General features: G+C 38.1%; 1 protein-coding gene and 1 non-coding gene across 3 annotated transcripts in view; one reads left to right on the top strand and one right to left on the bottom strand.

Moving 5' to 3' along the window:
* LOC103707045 (calcium-transporting ATPase 5, plasma membrane-type-like) overlaps window positions 1-19,140 on the bottom strand; it is a 38,682-nt gene extending 19,542 nt beyond the window's left edge. Inside the window, exons 1-8 of one of the 2 annotated variants that reach the window (XM_008791384.4) lie at window positions 18,713-19,140; window positions 15,263-15,411; window positions 14,961-15,155; window positions 9,213-9,326; window positions 9,087-9,129; window positions 7,733-7,845; window positions 7,522-7,653; window positions 7,328-7,417 (exon numbers count right to left, since the gene is read on the bottom strand). In XM_008791384.4, coding sequence (XP_008789606.2) covers window positions 7,328-7,417; window positions 7,522-7,653; window positions 7,733-7,845; window positions 9,087-9,129; window positions 9,213-9,326; window positions 14,961-15,119 — 651 coding nt within the window. In that variant the 5' untranslated portion in view covers window positions 15,120-15,155; window positions 15,263-15,411; window positions 18,713-19,140. The remainder of the gene's footprint in view (window positions 1-7,327; window positions 7,418-7,521; window positions 7,654-7,732; window positions 7,846-9,086; window positions 9,130-9,212; window positions 9,327-14,960; window positions 15,156-15,262; window positions 15,412-18,712) is intronic. The other variant, XM_039128070.1, reaches the window with a different exon arrangement.
* TRNAM-CAU lies at window positions 2,338-2,411 on the top strand. Its single transcript has one exon. It is a non-coding gene; the product is annotated as a tRNA-Met (tRNA).
* Window positions 19,141-20,060: the final 920 nt, after the last annotated feature.

Here is a 20,060-nt window from a genome sequence, read left to right as displayed (position 1 = left end):
ACGCATAACTCCAAACTTCACTAAGGACCTACCAAGGCATTCAAGTCCAAGCAAGTCAAGTAACTCGTATAACTCAAAATTCATATCCACACTTAGAAAGTGGCATTAGTCAAAAGAGTCATGTTGGATGGAGTAATTATGTTTAAGCCTTTTTCACCATTTCTGCCCACAATTGCCTTCAGTTAGCCTATTTACAAAAGGCTGATTATGAACACAAAATCTTTTACTATGTTAGAGCATATTTTCTAGACACCCTTAGGTGCTCGGCTCCTCCATACCAACTACCCGAAAGTACAACTCGATCACTAGGAGCTCACCTCTGCAAACTTTCAGCAATTCTCAAATCACAAAATCATACTCTTTAAGGAGATATGGTGGCATTGCATTTATAGTAAAGCAGGGTTCCAATCATTTTCTCCATAATGGTCCTCGATACTAAGCAAAACTTTGGTCATAACATAAATTAGGACTCTATGACTATAACCAAGGTTTTAGGCCCCAGATGGATTTTGGGGGGGGGGGGGAGCAAGGTTCGCCGAACCAGTATCGAGACCCGTATCGGTCGGCATCCAGTACAGGTCGGTACTGGTTCGAACCGAGTCAAACCGGATGGAACCATCTGGTTCCGGCTAGAGCCAATCAGATCCAGCCCCCTAGGGGCCAGAACCGTTTTCTACTACCGAATTGACCAGGTCGGAGACTGGGTCAGCTTGGTTCAGCTTTCTTTGGAAAGAAGACGGGACTGGGACTCCAAAACTCATCCATGCAGGGAAACAAGAAGAAGAAAGAAAGAAAGAAAGAAAGAAATGATAAAGAAAAGAAAAAGTGAAAGAAAAGAAGAAGAGAAAGGAAGAAGCAAAAGAAGACAGAAGAAAAAGCATGAAAGGATGGAAAGAAGAAAGGAAAGAGAAAGAAGAAGAAAAAGGAAAGAAAGAAAGAAGCAAAAGAAGGGATAAGAAAAAAGAAAGAAGAAGAAAAAGGAAAGAAAGGTATGGAAAAAGGGAGGGAAGAAGAAGGAAAGAAAGAAGAAAGAGAAAGAAAGAGAAAGAAAAAGGAAAGGAAAGGAAAGAAAAAAGGAAGAAATATAGAGGGTACCTATGGAACTCTCGACCGGGACGGTCATCGGGATGAGATGGTTAGTGGGGCATCCCGTTCCATGGAGAAATAGTGACACCCCTGCCCACAGGATTTAAAACCTTGACGATAACAAACTTGCCTTAACAAATATGCAAGGACTGGTTGTACTTATACAACAGCCATAAAAAATAGAGTGGCTGAGACAAAACACTGAGAAGTTGGTTACAGATTCTAATTCACAAGGGTGACAATAATAGTTAAATTCAGCATCAATAAATCCAGCTCATTGTATGGTCCACTCTGATATGAAAAGATGAGCAAATTATAAATTCTATATGAAGGTTAAATTTCTGGTAGAATCGGGAAGCATTAAGCACAAATATGATACACACACCTTTTATTTGGAAATAGCAAAGGAATGCTCCTAATGGAACATGTAGAAATAGTAAGACCTATTGTTTGTTACCTTTCTTTCATAAGCAAAAGACGTCAAAATATACCATCAAGATAGATAACCATCTATCAGATATCTCAGATATTTGCTATCTTTCTCTTTGAATGAGATCTCAATTCCAGCTACGGTTTCATTAGATATCTTACAACTAGAATCCCTCTTTTTTCCGATCCGGTTCCTCCACCACCGCGAACTCCGGTCAGATTCAGGCATGATACACTTTTTATTTATTGGGAGAACCCAAGTACTCTCTTGCGGATCCATGAAACAACTCTCAGAAATCTTTTTCCCTTTTGGAAGATACAGGAGCGAAACAATCAACCTATTGATATTGGAAGACCAAAAAGATTCTTCCAATGTCTCATTTCTGGGTCCAATGGAATTCATAGGTATAGGAAGAATAGGTATAGGAAGAAGCCCCATCAAATAGAGATTTTTTCTTTCGACCATCTTTCGATTGTTAATACGAGATATAAGGACCGCTACTACAAGCAGTACTACACCTTTGATCGTGAAATATCAATTGCTTGTTGAACCCTGCGAATCACGTGAAAGTAGGATACTCCAAATTCGGGGGTCAAAGAGTTTCATAAAACGTTCTTGGTGGAAAAAAATGTGAGTGAAAGATCCCACTGAATCGAATTTGATCCATGAATCTAAGAAATAGTGAGAATTCTTGATCTCTCTCAATATCTCTCTCAATTCGAAGATCCAGGATTTGAATTGATGTCGTTTCATTGATTCCTCCTAAAGATTTCAATTCAATTGGAATTTGGTTATTCACGATGTACGATGATCCCTTTTAAGCATCCATGGCTGAATGGTTAAAGCGCCCAACTCATAATTGGCAAATTCGTAGGTTCAATTCCTGCTGGATGCACGCCAATGGGAACGTTCAATAAGTCTATTGGAATTGGCTCTGTATCAATGGAATCTCATCATCCATACATAACGAATTGGTATATTCATACCATAACATATGAACAGTAAGAACTAGAATTCTTATCGATACTGGAACTCATAGGGAAGAAAATGGATTTATGGATGGAATCAAATATGCAGTATTTACAGAAAAAAGTATTCGGTTATTGGGGAACAATCAATATACTTCTAATGTCGAATCAGGATCAACTAGGACAGAAATAAAGCATTGGGTCGAACTCTTCTTTGGTGTCAAGGTAATAGCTATGAATAGTCATCGACTCCCGGGAAAGGGTAGAAGAATGGGACCTATTATGGGACATACAATGCATTACAGACGTATGATCATTACGCTTCAACCGGGTTATTCTATTCCACCTCTTATAGAGAAAAGAACTTAAAGCAAAATACTTAATAACACGGCGATACATTTATACAAAACTTCTACCCCGAGCACACGCAATGGAGCCGTAGACAGTCAAGTGAAATCCAATCCACGAAATAATTTGATCTATGGACAGCATCGTTGTGGTAAAGGTCCTAATGCCAGAGGAATCATTACTGCAAGGCATAGAGGGGGAGGTCATAAGCGCCTATACCGTAAAATCGATTTTCGACGGAATGAAAAAGACATATCTGGTAGAATCGTAACCATAGAATACGACCCTAATCGAAATGCATACATTTGTCTCATACACTATGGGGATGGTGAGAAGAGATATATTTTACATCCCAGAGGGGCTATAATTGGAGATACCATTGTTTCTGGTACAGAAGTTCCTATATCAATGGGAAATGCCCTACCTTTGAGTGCGGTTTGAACTATTGATTTACGTAATTGGAAGTAACCAATTAGGTTTACGATGAAACCTAGAAATCGATCACTGATCCAATTTGAGTACCTCTACGGGATAGACAATAGAACTTCTTTAATTATTCAATTAATTTAAACTTCTAATTTAGAAAAATTATTCAAACAAAAAAACTTTTACTGTTCCGGTTGAAAGGCAAATTAGATATTTTTATTTCTATTAGTTCCTGAACATTCTTGATCTTCTTGTCTTTCGCCTTTTGTCTTCAAAATGCTTTCATACTATTGGTCGCTACTCGCTAGAGTCCAGCACATGCAATGCACATGCAAGGATTCTCTTTCAGGAAAGAGTGGGTCGCACATAGAAGGATAAGCTTTTCTACTTTCTAAGCATGACAACAAACATGAAAAAATCTTCTATAGCATGGCAAAGCATTGGAGATTTCAGAATCCAGCATCTGCTGGACTACCAACCTGCGCTGTTGGCATGGCATGAGAGGCCCCGGAGTCCAACATGTGTGCCGGACTCCAGGGGGCTTTCCCATTATATATGTAAAGAGTACATCCCTGGCAGATCAAGCTTGTATCGAAAGACTATTTGTAAATCATAGTAAATTCTTATATACATAAATAATTAAAAGGACTGCACCCATCCAATTGCCAGTGTGGGTTATCTGACTATCCGGTATCGCATTCTTCATTGTAATTTCAATCAAAAGTGGTCCTGTCTCACTATACCACAGTTCCTAATCTTGAATTCTGTCTGTTAGCATCCAGTCACAAAAAAAGCAAGGAAAAATCACATAACTTAGAGTGCAACTTAGGTTGTGGTGCAACTTGAGTTGAGCTCAATCCAAACCTGAGCAGCCCCACCTGTTCACTAGGTTGGGTTAGACTCAAAAATGCAAACCTGACCCCTATGGTTGGGCTAGTGTTGACCTAAACCTGATCCTAAGTCAAACTCAATCCTACCAGCCCACCCAACCAAATCCGATTAATAAATAACTTAATATTTATGTTTCACAAATATACTTATATGTTTGATATAATTATATCTTTAGCCCTAATAAGTTACATAATACAAAAAAAAAACACTTGAATGAGACGCCAAGATGCTAAATATTAAGTTCAAAAAACTGTCTAAAACCTTTCTCTAGTCTTATATTACCTATCCAAATACAACTAAGCTTCCTTCATTAAACCTTTCGCTGTACCGATCGGTACCGGTCGGTACCGAGCGTACCGTACCCGTACCGATGGGTACCGGTATCGGTACACCAATCTCGGTACGGTCGGTACCGAGCGTACGGTACCGTACCGACACTCGGTACGCCTATACTAGTGCGGCACCGGTACGGGGTTCGGTACCGGTACGGCGAACCTTCCTAACGAGATACCAACCCCACCTGACCAGAATTTAGCTTAAGGATGTTGAATTGGCTCAAGAAATCCCAATACAAGGGTGGGTTGGGTTAGTTAAAGGTTGGAATATATCAAGGCTGGGCTGGGTTTGGATTAGCCCAGAAACAAACCACCAACTGATTTGTCCCTCCAAGATCCCCCTTACAGCCAACGTTTCATGAGCTCAAACAAAGCCAGGAAAAGGGTTTGTATGGTTGACCTTTTTACCATCCATCATATTATCCATCCGTAGAGGAATCATGAAAAAAAAAAACAGCACAAAAGGTTCCATAGCCACTCAGTTTTTACTTTTTTGTCTACACTCCTTAAATTCACTTTTGATCACACTAATTTTTGCCAACATCCTTTAAATTTACAATGAAGTCAAACTTATTAGTCATGTCACTGGCATTACAACTCCCTCTTTCGCTTCTAAAGCTAGATAACTTCACCTTGACACAATCAAAGCAATTCCATGCCCACTTCTCACAAACAAGAGCATGCCTATAGCTAGATAAAATACTGAACTAGTAGCTCCTTGGCCCTGCTTTGACAACTTGCTACACTATAGCCTATTTAAATAAAATGTTTCAATATTCTATACTTTAAGTACAACCAAAAATGTATCATAATGCATTGTTCTAGTAACACTTTGGGAATATTTGGTTGCCTGCATTCCTACATGCAAAACAGCTGCATCTAGAAATGCTGCATTTGCATTCACAAGGTTCTATAGGGCTTGCTTGTATTGAAAACTACAACTGTAGTTCCTATGTTTGGTAGTTTAATATAATGTTACCTCTAATGATATTACCATATTATCATATTATATTTATTATGAATTTATGATATTATTTTGCAATATAATCATGATACCGTTATATCTTATGTTAATTATAAGATAACATATTATATTACATGATATTAAATATATTATAATATATTACTGAATAATAAATAATATCAAGGTTCGCCGTCTCGGTACCGGACCTCGTACTGGTGCCACACTAACATAGTGTCAGTATGGTACAGTACGAAATTTTTTTGATATACCGAGTGTTGGTACGCCACCCGTACCGGGTACCGATACCAAACTAATACAGTACAATACGATAACACAACGCAATATAATATATAATATATAATATAATATAAATTCTTATAATTATAATATCGTAATATTATCTTATCATATAATATAACAAATAATATAAATACGATAACACAACGTAATATAATATAATATAACATAATGTAAGTAGCATAATATAATTTAAAATAATATAATGTAATATAATATGTACTAATATAACATAATAGAGTATAAGGTAATATATAACAAAACTACAGCCTCTATCTTGAGATCTTGGCCATTTTTGGCAACATCTCTAGGTGCAACAAAAGAGCTTTGGAATACAATTTGGTTGCTGCATGCCTGCATCTGGCCTAGTTGCAGGCAACCAAACGTCCAAGATATGTTTGCCTACAATTCTTGCAGCTAGGTTCCACAAACAGCCCCTTTTTGTAAGCAAACATATTATGTCAATATCATAGTTGTCCAACCATGTTTTCCTTAAAGGAACTTTTGCAATTGAAAGGTTTGCTGAACGAATTTTTAAGTGTGTGATGAGCAGGGTCTGCTGAGGGCCGGTTCAGCACGTACCGTACCAGTACCGCCCACGACCGGTACGATACAACTTTTGAAAACGATTCACACCGGTAGGGAAGAAGAAGAGGAAAGAAGAGGAAGAAAGGTAGGAAGAAGAGGAAGAAGAAAGGTAGGAAGAGGAGAAGAAGAAGAGTACCGGTTCGCACCGGGCCTCGGGCTGACCCCCTCCCAAGCACCCTGACGAGGATCACCCCGCTTGCTCGCGGTTTCTTTTCCTTCCTTCCTCGCGGGAGAAGGGGGAAAGAGAGGAGAAGAGAGGAGGAGAGGGGAAGAAAGGAGAAGGAATGAGAGAACGTTCGGAAAGAAGAAGGAAGAAGAGAAGAAAAAAAAGATGAAAAGAAAAAAAAAAGGAGCGCATGCACGCAGGCACGAGTGGGGAATTGCGGGCCCAGCTCGTGCCCGCACGTGTTCCATGCGTAGGGAACAGCGCCCGCGTGCGGTTCCCTAAGCGGGGTAGCGAGCCCACGCAGGGCAGCCCACGTGGGCCATTTAAATGCCACTCTTGGCTTTAACGCGGACGCGCGCGCGTCGGTTTTTTTTTCCTTTCGTGGTTGGCCAGTTCGGTAACCGGTACCGAATCGATATCGGTTCCAACCAGTACCGGTCTCTAACGGTATGCCAACCGGTGCCGATTCGGCGTACCTTGATGATAAGTAAATCACAATGCAAGAGTCTGTATAAATTACAAATTCACCAGACTTTAATAAACCACTGTTGAAAGGGTACAAACGCACAAGTCCTTCAAAAGTTGTACACTAACTAGATTTTCTTAACTAAACGCAGCATTGAGATGTGAGGAAGGTTGAGGAACCAGAAATATAATAATAGTAATAATAATAATAGGAACAGCAGCAACAGCAACATAGATAATTTCACATAACATTATTATGTAGATATTTGTAAAAAAAAGGTATTATTCGTTAAGTTATTGTAGAATACGTTAAAATAGGGTATCTGGACAAGAAAATAAATGACAATGCAAGGTAAATCTCACCTCTGTCTTTATGCCCAATACCAATGATAAAACTGCAGCTACCATAAGGATGACAAGGGTTAAGTCTTGGCAAGCTTCCCATAGGAAAACCTAAAAGTGAAAGCAAACAGAATATAGAACATTATGGAAAATTTTGCTTACAAGAAGCAATGAGGGAAAATGATGGAAGACCATAAGTAATGTTTGAAACATACCCAAAAACTTCTTCCTTTCATTTGAGGGTATGTGTTGGCCCCAAACGCATTCCTCCTACGTGATAATTCAGCATCATCTCCACTAATTCCCCTGTCTAAATTGGTTTTTAACAAATTCGCCAGTCCTTTAACCTAAGCAATCACAAGAACAGTAATTGGTAAGAAGATAAAAAATTTTCAGCATTAGCCCAGGATTTTAAAGGATACTTGCCCCGCCAAGTTCTTCTAGAGCAGAAAAATTATGATCCCTGGTCACTGAAGTGAGCTGCTCCTCAAAAATTCCAAAACCACAAATTGGAAGTATTGGTGGACTTCCAGGCATGCCTAGGATAAAAATAAACTCAGAGTAACAATAAATAGCCATGAAGAAATTCATTAAACACTTAAAATGCATTTTATTATGAAATGTAAATCTGGAAAAAAGAATAACATATAGTAATCAAAGTTCAGCAGATATTTATTTAGGGGTACGGCTTGCACTAGGTTAAACAAAACCAATCCAGCCACTGGGTAGCACTGGGTTCATTTTGAATTTCAACAGTCAGACAGTTTTAGAAAAGCACCAACTTTAATTTAGTTTTGTTAGAAATAGCAGAACAACAAGGTGACTAACACAATCTTGATCCCCCTACTGTAGTAATAGAAGTATAGAACCCTTAACTATTTCCAAACCAACTTGTCGTGCAACAATAATCTGCAAAAGTATTAGTAGTACATTTAACTATGCAGAATAACACTCCACGATTACGTTTCTATATTTACTCAAATAAAAGACACTATTAAGTACTAACCAGCTTATGTTGTAAAGTGTTGGGCATTGAATGAGGAAGTACAAATTTTTTAGATTCCCCATGATTGAAAATATTTTTTATGATTTGTGTGACTTAATAAATGCAATCCAACTTCTGGGAGATGCACTTCTCTCATTTCTTCTCCCTTATAGTGAGAACTAAAAAATCAATGGATGTCTGCAGGTGAGACCCCTTAAGTCTCCCATTCCCTTGTAAATGAGACTTCTATTAAAAATAAGAGACATCAGGCACCACAGAAAGCTGGCACAAGGGCTTTCATGTTATACTCTAGTATAGATGCTGCTCAAAACTGCTAAGAAACATGTCTATCCGAACTCAACCAGAATTGTGATGGGCCTGGAAGATAACGGGTTGCATCAGGTCTTGATTGGATGAATCAAGACTTTGATTCAAGCTAAAATGGATTTGGGTTGGGTAATGCACTAGTTAAGTCGGCTTTTTCGTGAGCTCATAATATGAACTGGCCTACCTAAGTTGCAAGTTGCACCTCCTATCTAGCATAGCAATGAGCATTGGAAAACAAAAAAAAGGTTTAAATTAAAATCAACCAGCAAAAAAAAAAGTAAAAAGAGAAAAACAAAAGCATGTGACAAGTACTCCTGCTCAGATAAGTCAACGCAAAGTTATAAACTATATTATTATTCTACCCATCATGAAGAGAAGATCAAACAATAACAAAAGCAAAAAAAGAAACAGAACATATATAAGCATCAGTCACTTATACATTAGAGCAATATTGAGTATATTTAGTACCTGGGTGCTCCCTTTCCCCAGCCTCTTTGAAAAGAAGTGCTGCCTGAGGAAGTCATAAATAGAATGAGCAAATAAAAATGTTTAAACTATACAAAGGCTATGTCCAGATTCAGCACAAACTGATACCCTTATGACTTGAGCATGTGCACGAATCTTTCTCCTTATTTCCCTTTCTTCCTCTTTCTTCAAATCCAGAGTATATCTAAACCTACGAGAAGCATTCAACACAAGTGCCACTTGCTGTACAAAAACATTCGTATAATCATGATAATAATCAATATTAGCACCCGTACTATTGATTTTGTGCTATAAGAAGCCAAAAATCATTTATATAAACATGGATATAATCAAAACATTAATCAGTTTAAACATAACAAAAATAAAAATAATCAGTAATGAGGAATTTCTGTTTAATGGACAAGCAAAGAAAATATTAACACAGAAACAGACTTAATGATGTTGGTGAATAGAGGGAATAGAAAAATGGGAGTATATATTTTATTAAATGAATTGACTATCATGCTCAATAACAGCACCCTTGTCTAACACATTACAAAGAAACATAGAAGCTAGAGGTACTGACATAACAGGTATAAAACTAAGTCCGGAAAGTGCACGGCCTTCATGAACAAACAGTAATCCAACATCTATGAAAGAGTTAATCTGTTATGGATAGGAAGCAGCCCATATCTTCCCCATCTCATGGCCATGTAATAGGCTGTATAGGTTCCAGTTTGCAATTAGTTAGAAAAACATCTGCAAGAAAATACTTCCTTTTTCTTTCTTGTTATCATTCCATGGGTTAGAATGCATCCCCAGGCCCCTTTCCCACTATCACCTTACAGAACCACTACCTCACCACTCCTCTGTCAGTGACTTTTTCTGACAATTTGATGCATAGGTTAGCACTGCCTCACCCTCTGCAGACCCTGCAGCCGCGGGAGCCTCGTGCATTAGGATACCTTTTTTTTCGATATCCAGGTCAATAACCTCCAAAACAATGATTATTTGTTTCTAAGCATTTTACAGGTTGTAGATCATTATAGTGGTGTAGATTATCAGTTTTAATGGTCCACCATTTTCTTTTGTATTGGCAAGATATATTATATTACCATGATTTGGTTTGAGCTCAAAAGATTTGAGATCCTCATCAAATAAACTTCAACGAAGGCAGATGTAGTTCTAGTGCCACCCTTATCAAACATATGCATATATGAATACAAAGACAGAAACAAATACTTACATGAGTCAAGTTATATTGCTTTTGGCAAAGCACCTTGCAATTGCCCTCACAGCCTTACAGGAAATTATCAGTTATACCCTAAGGAATTACACTGGGTGACTTTATTTACAGGGAAGAATTCCATGCATTTCAAACCCATGCAATCATCGCAGCAGAAATCGAAGCTATCATGATGGAGAAATCTTATTATAGTGGCATGGATCAGATGACGGAAAAGACCCCTAGGTAACTAAAGCTGCAAAGTGCAATTCGTCAGGGGTAGAAGAGACGTGGGACCAAGGTTCGCCGTACCGGTACCGAACCCCGTACCGGTGCCGCACTAGTATAGGCGTACCGAGTATCGGTACGGTACCGTACGCTCGGTACCGACCGTACCGACATTGGTGTACCGATACCGGTACCCATCGGTACGGGTACGGTACGCTCGGTACCGACCAGTACCGACCGGTACAGCGAACCTTGCGTGGGACCAACTTGAAAACTTTGCTCAGAGCAATATAATTATGTCCTAGTCACATGCATACATGCATACAGCTAGACAGATGGAAAGACAAATGCAATATATAATAAAATGCAACATCTTAAAACCCCTGTTCTCAATGAAGCCTATCATTCTATCTTTTAGAAAAAAAAAAATCCTACTTCATCATTAACTCTAATGTTAAATCAACAGATACACAATTGAAGCCTGAAATATTCTTTTAAAACAGCAGCCACCAATACCTCTGAAACCCCAAAATTTCAAACCATATAAATAGATTTTTAAAAAAAAACTCATCGTATTTCCATACCTTTCCACCCAATGCTAAAAGCAATTTAATGACTCATTCAAAAGAGAAACAATATGTGCAATTAGTTTGCATCTTATAATTTATTTTAAGAATGAAGATGTGATGAGCTCGCGACAGAAATACTGTCCAGCTGGAGCTTTAGCGGATCGATACAAGTTATCATCGTCAGATTGGTCTATAAGCATTCACCTTGCATTCTTTGACAAGTCCATGTTCGTCTGAACAAATTAGTCAAAATTAAAAAAAAAAAAAAATCTTTCATTGTTGCAATGCAGGCTATCTAATTTATTATGTGCAAACTCGTGATGATTAAATCTTTTGCAGTGCTCCTTCACATGAAAGCTTAATTTCCATGCCCAGCAGGCACAAGGGAAAATTTGGAAGGTCATCACGCAATGCTTTCTTAAAACCACGATGTATAGAGATGCAATTGATAATATTTCACCTAATACCCAACATTAGCACCCACTGGAAAATGCATGAAAAGTCCATCTAATAATCATCATCATGAGCATGATAACCACAAGTCCAAGCAAAATAACACAAAAGAGCAACAAGCCATTTTAGCGTAATGAGCAAGCACAAAGTATGAGATCACAAGGAATTGTTTTCTAAGTCAGGATAAATCAAATCTTGCTCCACAAATGGGGTCATGAACAACATAATTGTATGTTGAGGACCAAAGGATTGTTATGCACTGCAGATCAAGGTAATGAACCATTGTTCAAGTCTGTAACAACATCATTCCACTATCTACTTCAGACGAGTTGCTAGGTATGGAGCTGAGATGATGGATCTAAAGATGGAGTTAAATTATGCACTCACTAAAAAGTGTTTTTTTCTGCATAAACATACCAGTAATATTATCAACAATAACATGTTTTTCGCACTTGTAATATGGGACAATAACATCAGCAATGGTATGTGCAATTATCCAACAAGCACGAGTTGTTTGAACACAATGAACTTTAACATCTAAAAGCTGCCACTCACTGATAATAAAGAACCTTAATAGTGCATAAAAGATAATAAATTTATTCGGCACATGTAAAGTATATCTTTAGCACTAATTCAGGTATGACAAGAAACAAAAAAACAACAAGGAGACTTGAAAGAGAAAACTATGTCAATCAGTTCTTTAGCACCAGATTCACATCCATGAATTTTATTAGTCACATTTATTTCTAATTTTGTCCTCCTATATAACAAATTAAATAACCTCAACTTCCAATGCTTCTCAATTTCTTTCCTAGCATCATTTGAAGGTCAATTCCTTGTAATTCCATATTCCAACAATGAAACTAATACCTTCCTCCAAGATCCTTTCTTCCCATTGGATAACGACTCTATTGCCAACTTCTCACAAGTTCCTTCTCTTCATATCTTACTTCTCTAATGTAGTTATGGAAAAAAAAAATAACCAATTTAGCAATTGTTCCCTTGAATTAGGTGAGGTTGAATAAGAGTATGATTCCACCAACAGCTTCCTTCTCTGACTAAATATTCAACTCATCACAATACTGATGAGTATTAAGGTAAATGACGCAAGTTAAATTCTCTCACATCGTTTAGTCCAACACGTCGGGCTACTCGATACAAGAACTAGAGGCTTTGAGGTATAATACATCTGACAATCCTACAAAAAAAATCCACTTCAAAAATGCTAAGAAGCATCAATATTCCCAAAGCATCCAGCAGCGCTGGGCCACCACGTACTTCACATTTCCAACCAAGAACCAAATTCCAAAATCTTAAAAAGACAAGTCTTACCTCAACTAATGAAAACAAATAAGAATTAGGCACCTAGGCCAATAGTTGAAAATTTAAATGGTGCTATCAGTCCATGAATTCAGGTTCCAATGCATTATAGAGCAGTGAGTTAGCTTCAATCACAATCCAATCAGTTGAATCAAAGTTGAAATTGGAGAACCATGAGCAGATATTCAATAGCTATTATGCCTAAATTTACATGAGAACCTACTTCAGAAAAATTATCTGGTTTTAAGTTCAGCCTAATTGAAACCTAACCCGTTTAAAGAAGCACAAGATAAGTTCATGAGTTTCTTTGTTATCTCAAAAATTTTGCTAATCTTTGACATGAATTTTCAACCAAACCGCAACATGATGTGAAGTCAAAGGGTTTAAAGTAGGCAGAATTCAGTTCAAGTCAAAAAAAGGTCAGCCGCTAAGTAAGTAAATCAGGTTCCAACCGGTAAACTTGGGCGGTTGGCCTAAGCGACTTGAAACCATCTATTTACTAATTGGGTCTGGTAGAGATGAGCATGACCCCAGCAAAAATATAACCAATTAAATCATTAATATATTTAGAAAAACAAGAGCCCTATTTGTAAATGAAGTAATATCGAAAGGCTAAAATTACCCCTTAAGTGGCTAATATCATAAGCCATTATCCACCTCCACACTCTAGCCATGGCCTAGTCCCAAGCCTTTATTTTTCCCCTGCTCAGCACCTCTGATCGCCACCATGCTAGCCCACTTTGCCACTCCTCCCTCTCCAACAGCATCTCTTTTGAGTTGCTGCCCCCATCTCTAGCATCAGTGCCACCATTCCCCAATCCTCTCCATCGTCAGAAGAAAGAATTGCACCCTTGACGCTTTTTATTCTTCCAACAAACATGCAACCACTACATACCACCATGTTGCTTTCCTCGTCTATCATGAGATATTAATTGGGATTGAAGATTTCAAGTTAGGTTTTAGCAGGAAGTACCATGGCAGTGCTGTTACATGATGCAAAATCATGGCATTGATGGTGGTTAAAGTGATCATGGTGGTGGAGAGAGAGGTTGCTAGGTTGTTCCTTCACTCTCTTTTAGGGTTCTATATCTGTAGTTTGATTTCCATGTCAGGTTCATGCAGATCGGGATAACCATTGGATGAACATTTCGAATTAGGCTTCAGATACTGATTTATTAAAATGGTCATGTTCAGGATGGTCATTATGGTCGAGTGTCTCTACGTTGATATTAAACCAAGCATGTAACACAATTCATTAGTACCCCTAGTCTCAAAACAAATCAATCCTACTGTTAATAAGCGATCCATGAAGAACACTTTAAAAGAAGTTGTGGCTTGGAGTTCGAATAAGATTATTACATATTATCAAGGTTCTATCTTGGGGATTTCCTAGAAAGCATCGATCTTATCCCAGATAATTTCTCTTGATAAGACATAAAAACACTCAGGCATCAATCAGATCACTGCAATATATCGCTCATGCCATTTCTTTGGTCTATCAGCACATTGAATGTCATAACCCTAGTCCGTCCTCCATCGCCTATTCATCGATCATACTGTTTCATTGTAATAACTCTGTTGGCACTACCTTCATAACCTTCTTAAGGGTCCTGAAACTACCAGCCCACGCTACCTCCATCAACTAAAACATCCAAGATAAATAAATTTAGCTGTCCCAATCAAAATAAATATCCGCTTGTTAACAAATAGACTATTGAAAAATCAACTAATTAACGATTTGAGATGCATCCATCGCCTAATCCCATCATCATCCCACAATTACCATGATTCTTTATTCAACAAACTTCAGCTGGATTCCCCCTCTGGGGTTTCAAGCCCAAGAATCAAATAAATACTCAACAAGATGCTTGTAAATAGCTTGCAAAAAAAAGAAGAAAAAACAATATTCCAATTAAATCATCGCATAACTGAGGGCTCATCAGATAGCGTCCAAGAAAAAACGATCAAGAATTACTGCATTGAGACCAGAGCAGATAGAAAGCAGTAAAAAGAAATCAACGCTGCAGAATAAAAAAGAAAAAAAGAAAAAAGGAGGCAAAAAAAGAAAAATCAAGAACGTACTCTCCATCTCCGGAGCCGCTCTATGGGGGCGTTCTTGTGAGGGATCTCGAAGGAGCCGCAGGGGGAGAATGTCTCAACGGCGCGGCCGCGCTCGCCGCCGCACTCCTCGTCGTGGTGCCGCATGTAGCGGTGGGGAGACGCCGCCGGAGGGTAGTCCATCGCTGTCGCAGGAGAGATGACACCGTGGCCGTGGATCTGGCACCATTGAGCATCAAACGGCGGTCCGCACAATGCCCTCTCGATCTCCCAAGAATCAACAGAGTATGTACACTACCCTCTTTTTTTATAGTGGGGCGGCTTACCTCTTATATGGCGAGTTGGAGGAGCCTTGGCGGTGCGAATCGGAAGCCTTGGTCGTTGTTACCTTCCTCTTTAATCTCTCTCTTTCCTTTCCTCTTCCCGCGTTCCTCCTTTCTATATCCGGCTTCTTCTTTCAACAGCAATCACCTATCTGCCAAGACCGGCAGGAAGACGTGACGATGGAGGAGGAGGAAGCTTCCTCGAAAGAACTTAGGTGCGGCCACGTATATTTGTTTTATACGGGGAACATTCGTCGTCCAAGGGTCTCTACGTACTATTATGCATCACAGCCGTTGGTTCCGCCGCATATATATATATATATATATATATATATATATATATATATGTACAGGTGGCACACGCAACTCGTGCCGCCGCATACATATATATATATATATATATATATATATATATATATATATATATATATATATATATATATATATATATATATATATATATATATATATATATATATATAATGAGGATGAAATAAAGAGTGGGATAGAGTGGGATAGGAGAATCAAAAAGAAAGAAAGATATAACGTTTTCTTGAAATGGAGAGAAGGTTAGGCCCTGAGTCTTAACTCGCGAGGCCTTTGATTAGACTGTGATGGTTAAACGGAAAGAAATATATTTTTTTCATGATTCCATCAAAATAACTTTTTTTTAATTTATTTTGTTCAATCAGAAATTTAATTTGTCTATTTTTATTGAAATCAAAATTTTTATGAATTAAAAAGTATAAATTAATGTATTAGTTTAGAATAAATTTATTTTTTATCAAAATTTTATGCTTATTATGCGAGAATGGTGGTGTATGTATACAGATAACGGGATCTTCTTTCAAAGCAAGCTAACAAAAATAAGAGATTGGATGCCTATAAAAATAGATTTCGTCGTACTATCATTGAGAGACGATGAAAATAAGATAATTTATAAATTTAATTCAACTTAGATAAATTTAATAGTATTTACAAAAAATATTTTTTGTCAATCTGTCGTCTATTCTATGTTCAACATTTTACGAGAAGATTGACTCAAAATAAGGAGGCACGAGACGCAAGGGCTAAATTCCGTAACAAGAAAAAGTATTGAATCATCCGAGGTCATCCCCGTATTATTAATTAGCATCAATATAGAAATACATGGGGAGGAATAGCATATTACAACTATAATTTGATGCCTAATATATTTGTTTTCAAACATCAGCATTGAAAAAGTGAAAACAATTCCACTAGTCAAATTCTACAGAACATATAATAATATCCATCCATTTCAAGGGATAAGGCCAAGGAGTAGAATCAGATTCTCTCACACTCTTTAGTAATTGAATCTTAGATCGCATACAATGTGGAAGAAGGTCTTGTCGAGCATATCTACCCGAAAGCTCTAGGAAATATCATAAATTCTCTTTGGAGAAAAAAGCTTGATACCTTCTTAGACTACTTGACTTATTGCTAGCATATCTAGAAAAGATTCAAGATAAATCTATATAATAGATATGTTTAGAATGACCACTGCTAATTTTAAAGAAATTTCCTTGCACGAATCAATCACCTTTGCTACAAGCGTGAGAATAATTTATTTTACAGAAATTAAAAAATTACAAATGTGAGAATATTTTATTTTATAGAAATTAAAAAATTATTTAGAGTATTGTAGATGGAGCTAGCAACTCAAGCTACAATCTAGATTGAATTGCAAGAACTCAATTTCTCCTATTTAGAGGGAATATAAGGGGGAGTGATGGAGAGAGGAGGAAAAGGAGGATGGGGGGTGGAGTTATGTAGGAGGGAAGAGGATCGGAATGAGAGTGACCTATTTGGCTATGGGTTGACATATCATAGATCAAGCTTGAGATGCAAACAACCAAGTGCTTAACCTATATAGCATCTCGATCGACTCATGGGCATCCAAATAAGCAAACGAGCATAAATTACAACTCAAACTACATATGGTTCTCTTTACATAGCTCAAACAATCTCAAAGTGCATGAAATACACACATAGTATCCTTTTGTATTGGCTAGTGATAGACTGGCATAATTGTGTAATTTTAAGAGGTTCAACATGCATGTAAGACATGAGTAATATAAATAAGCAAGTTTAGATCCTCCTCAACTCAAGGTTGAACTGTAGAGGTTCATTTTCACTATTATACCCATCTATGTCGTGCATAATGATGCGATTACATGATCATTGCACGATATATAAGCCATCTCATATACTTATATGCAGAGCGCATGCAATCATTGTCATCATGCAACATATTGATGGCTATGATTCTAAGTATGGATCTTTCTAGCTCAGGGAGGATTTTGACTCAAAAACTACCATGACATATAGTAAAAATAACCTACATATTCATCTTCAATGCTTACAAAAGCATCATCTACTAGAGATGATTCGGTCTGGCCTATTTATTTTTAGGTACAAAAGCATCATCATGATTACTTACATTAGATTTATTTCTTTTTTTTTTTTTTTACAAAAATATAGGTTAATATAAACCTAGTCTGTTCTATTGATGTCAATCTAGTTTAAGAACTATTGTTACTTTATTTTATTTTAAAATGATTAATATTTACTCTATAAAATTGAATATCTACCATGACATGATAAATAACCATCATAATATAACAAAACTCTATGCATTTCAAAATCAATGGTTAAAAATGTCTATAAATAGTAAGTTGGATGGACTTAACAAATTGATTTGGGTCTAAATTCATATTCTTTTATGTGTATATATATTTATGCAATAGAAACAACAAACAATCACTAGATATTATTTATGTTGATGAGAAAATTACTTGTGAGAAGAAGATGCAGCTTTTGCAGTGACTTCCCTCATACAAAAAATTATAAAAAAATCTTTAATGACGATAAACAATTTTCCATTACTAAAAGATCGAGTCTAATATTTTATTTAATGTATGCAAAATATATGCATGTCACACGCACGTTGCGCATTGCAAGACCAGGATATTAGATCTTGGTTATTGAACTTAAAAATAAAGGTCCAGTCCGACATGCAGCCTTGCAGCGTAAACCAACAAGCCTGCTGCCTCGTTTGAATCCGTCGCAGCGGAGGCCTCTCCGCTCGGATCCTCTTCGGCACCTACCACTTCCCAAGGCCCATCCGGTGAGTTGCGGACAAAGCCGCCACCGTACCGCCGGCGGATGGAAAGCATCTCAGGATAGGTGAACGGACAACCGCCGCCACTGTACCACGCGTGGCCCGATATATCTCACGGGCATATATATGTACGGCGCCGTTCTTCTGCGCGGCCTAGATCTAGACTTTAATATCCCCCCCCCCCCTCTGGCCGGCGACGGAAAAAATGGCTACACTGGTCCGGCCAGGAGCATTTCTTTCAGCTGCCGGCCGGGACCAAAGCCGGCCGGATGCTCGTAGCATCAGAAACAAATCAAGGTGCTGGAGCGTACCTTGGCCGTGGAGAAAGCTGGAAGATAGGATGAGGCGAAGCGGTGACCCGGCTGAGGACCCAGCTTCGGGTGCTTGGGGGCATCTGCTTCGTTCCCATGTGTCTGTCACTCTTTATATTGGTCAAAAGGTTGTGCCGGGGTGTGCCTGGCTCACCGCTTTGCATCGATAAAAGAATCCGCGAAAGGGAGGGGGGGAAGAACATGCACCACTACTCCCTTTGTCGGCAAACTTTGAGGATTACCTTGTGTTTACACTGGGCCGGCCACCAAACCACCTGGACCGACATCTCACTGTCCCTGAAAGCAATGTGCTATGCTTAGAGGGCCGGAAATAATAGGGCGGCACAGGGGTTGAGTGGATCCGGAAACCTGGCTGCTGTTGCCGCCACACGTAACTCAGACTCAAATGGTTTTGAGATGCCTATGCATTCTCAGAGCAATTCGCACGGATATTAAAGCTGCCAGTGACTATATTGGGACGATCCCACTCACGTACATGCAACCTAAAAGTAATTAACTCTACAAGGAAGCCGAGTGTCGTGAGGACGCGGCGAGGACGGCTACGGCGCGGTCGATTTGCCGACGGAATTAAGCGTGGTTCTCGTGAAATAGATACGCGCACCGGCCGCGCAAGCATAAGAGGCCCGCGAAAACCGACGTGGTCTTCGCATGCGGCAAGCAAATGGGCCGCGTGGCATAGATCGATCAGCATAATTCTCGAATTTCTGTACACATAATAATTTTTTTTTTGTTATGTATGAAACTAAATTATTAAATTATTACTAATTTAATATATTTTTTTGTGTACGTACTTACGAGCACACAAAATAAGGGCAAGGTTTATAGCGTGAACTCATTCATACGCATGACAGTGGCAGCATCTCTATATTCTCCAAGCACGCAACGTTTCTTCCTTCTTCTTTTTTCCAGCTATATATATCATCTTTATATACAGAATCTTTTCCCAATTTGAACAACTAGAATTTTTTTATAGCATGAACTCCTCTCGGAGCTTATCAGTATGTATCTGCATTTCTCACTGCATTTCGATATCGGTGTCCTTCATATCACCACACTAAATAATATATAATGAGAACTATCCATTTGGAACGCAGTTAGGACTTTAATCTGTTTATTATGTTATTTAAAAAAGATTAGTATTAAAAATTTATTTTATAAAAAACATAATTTAAATTTGTTGAGATTTTCAAGATAGATAGAATTTGCATTATATTTATTATATATAGTAGATAAATACTAGATGGTAGATAGATAGATATTGTCGAAAAGCAGAGCCTCCAATCTCATTCCATCCGACACCTTTTCGAAAAAGTAAAGATACTTCTAC

The sequence above is a fragment of the Phoenix dactylifera genome, chromosome 7 (assembly GCF_009389715.1).
Source record: "Phoenix dactylifera cultivar Barhee BC4 chromosome 7, palm_55x_up_171113_PBpolish2nd_filt_p, whole genome shotgun sequence".
NCBI lineage: Eukaryota > Viridiplantae > Streptophyta > Magnoliopsida > Arecales > Arecaceae > Phoenix > Phoenix dactylifera.
The sequence above is the reverse complement of the archived record's forward strand: the minus strand, read 5'-3'. Positions and strand labels throughout refer to the sequence as shown.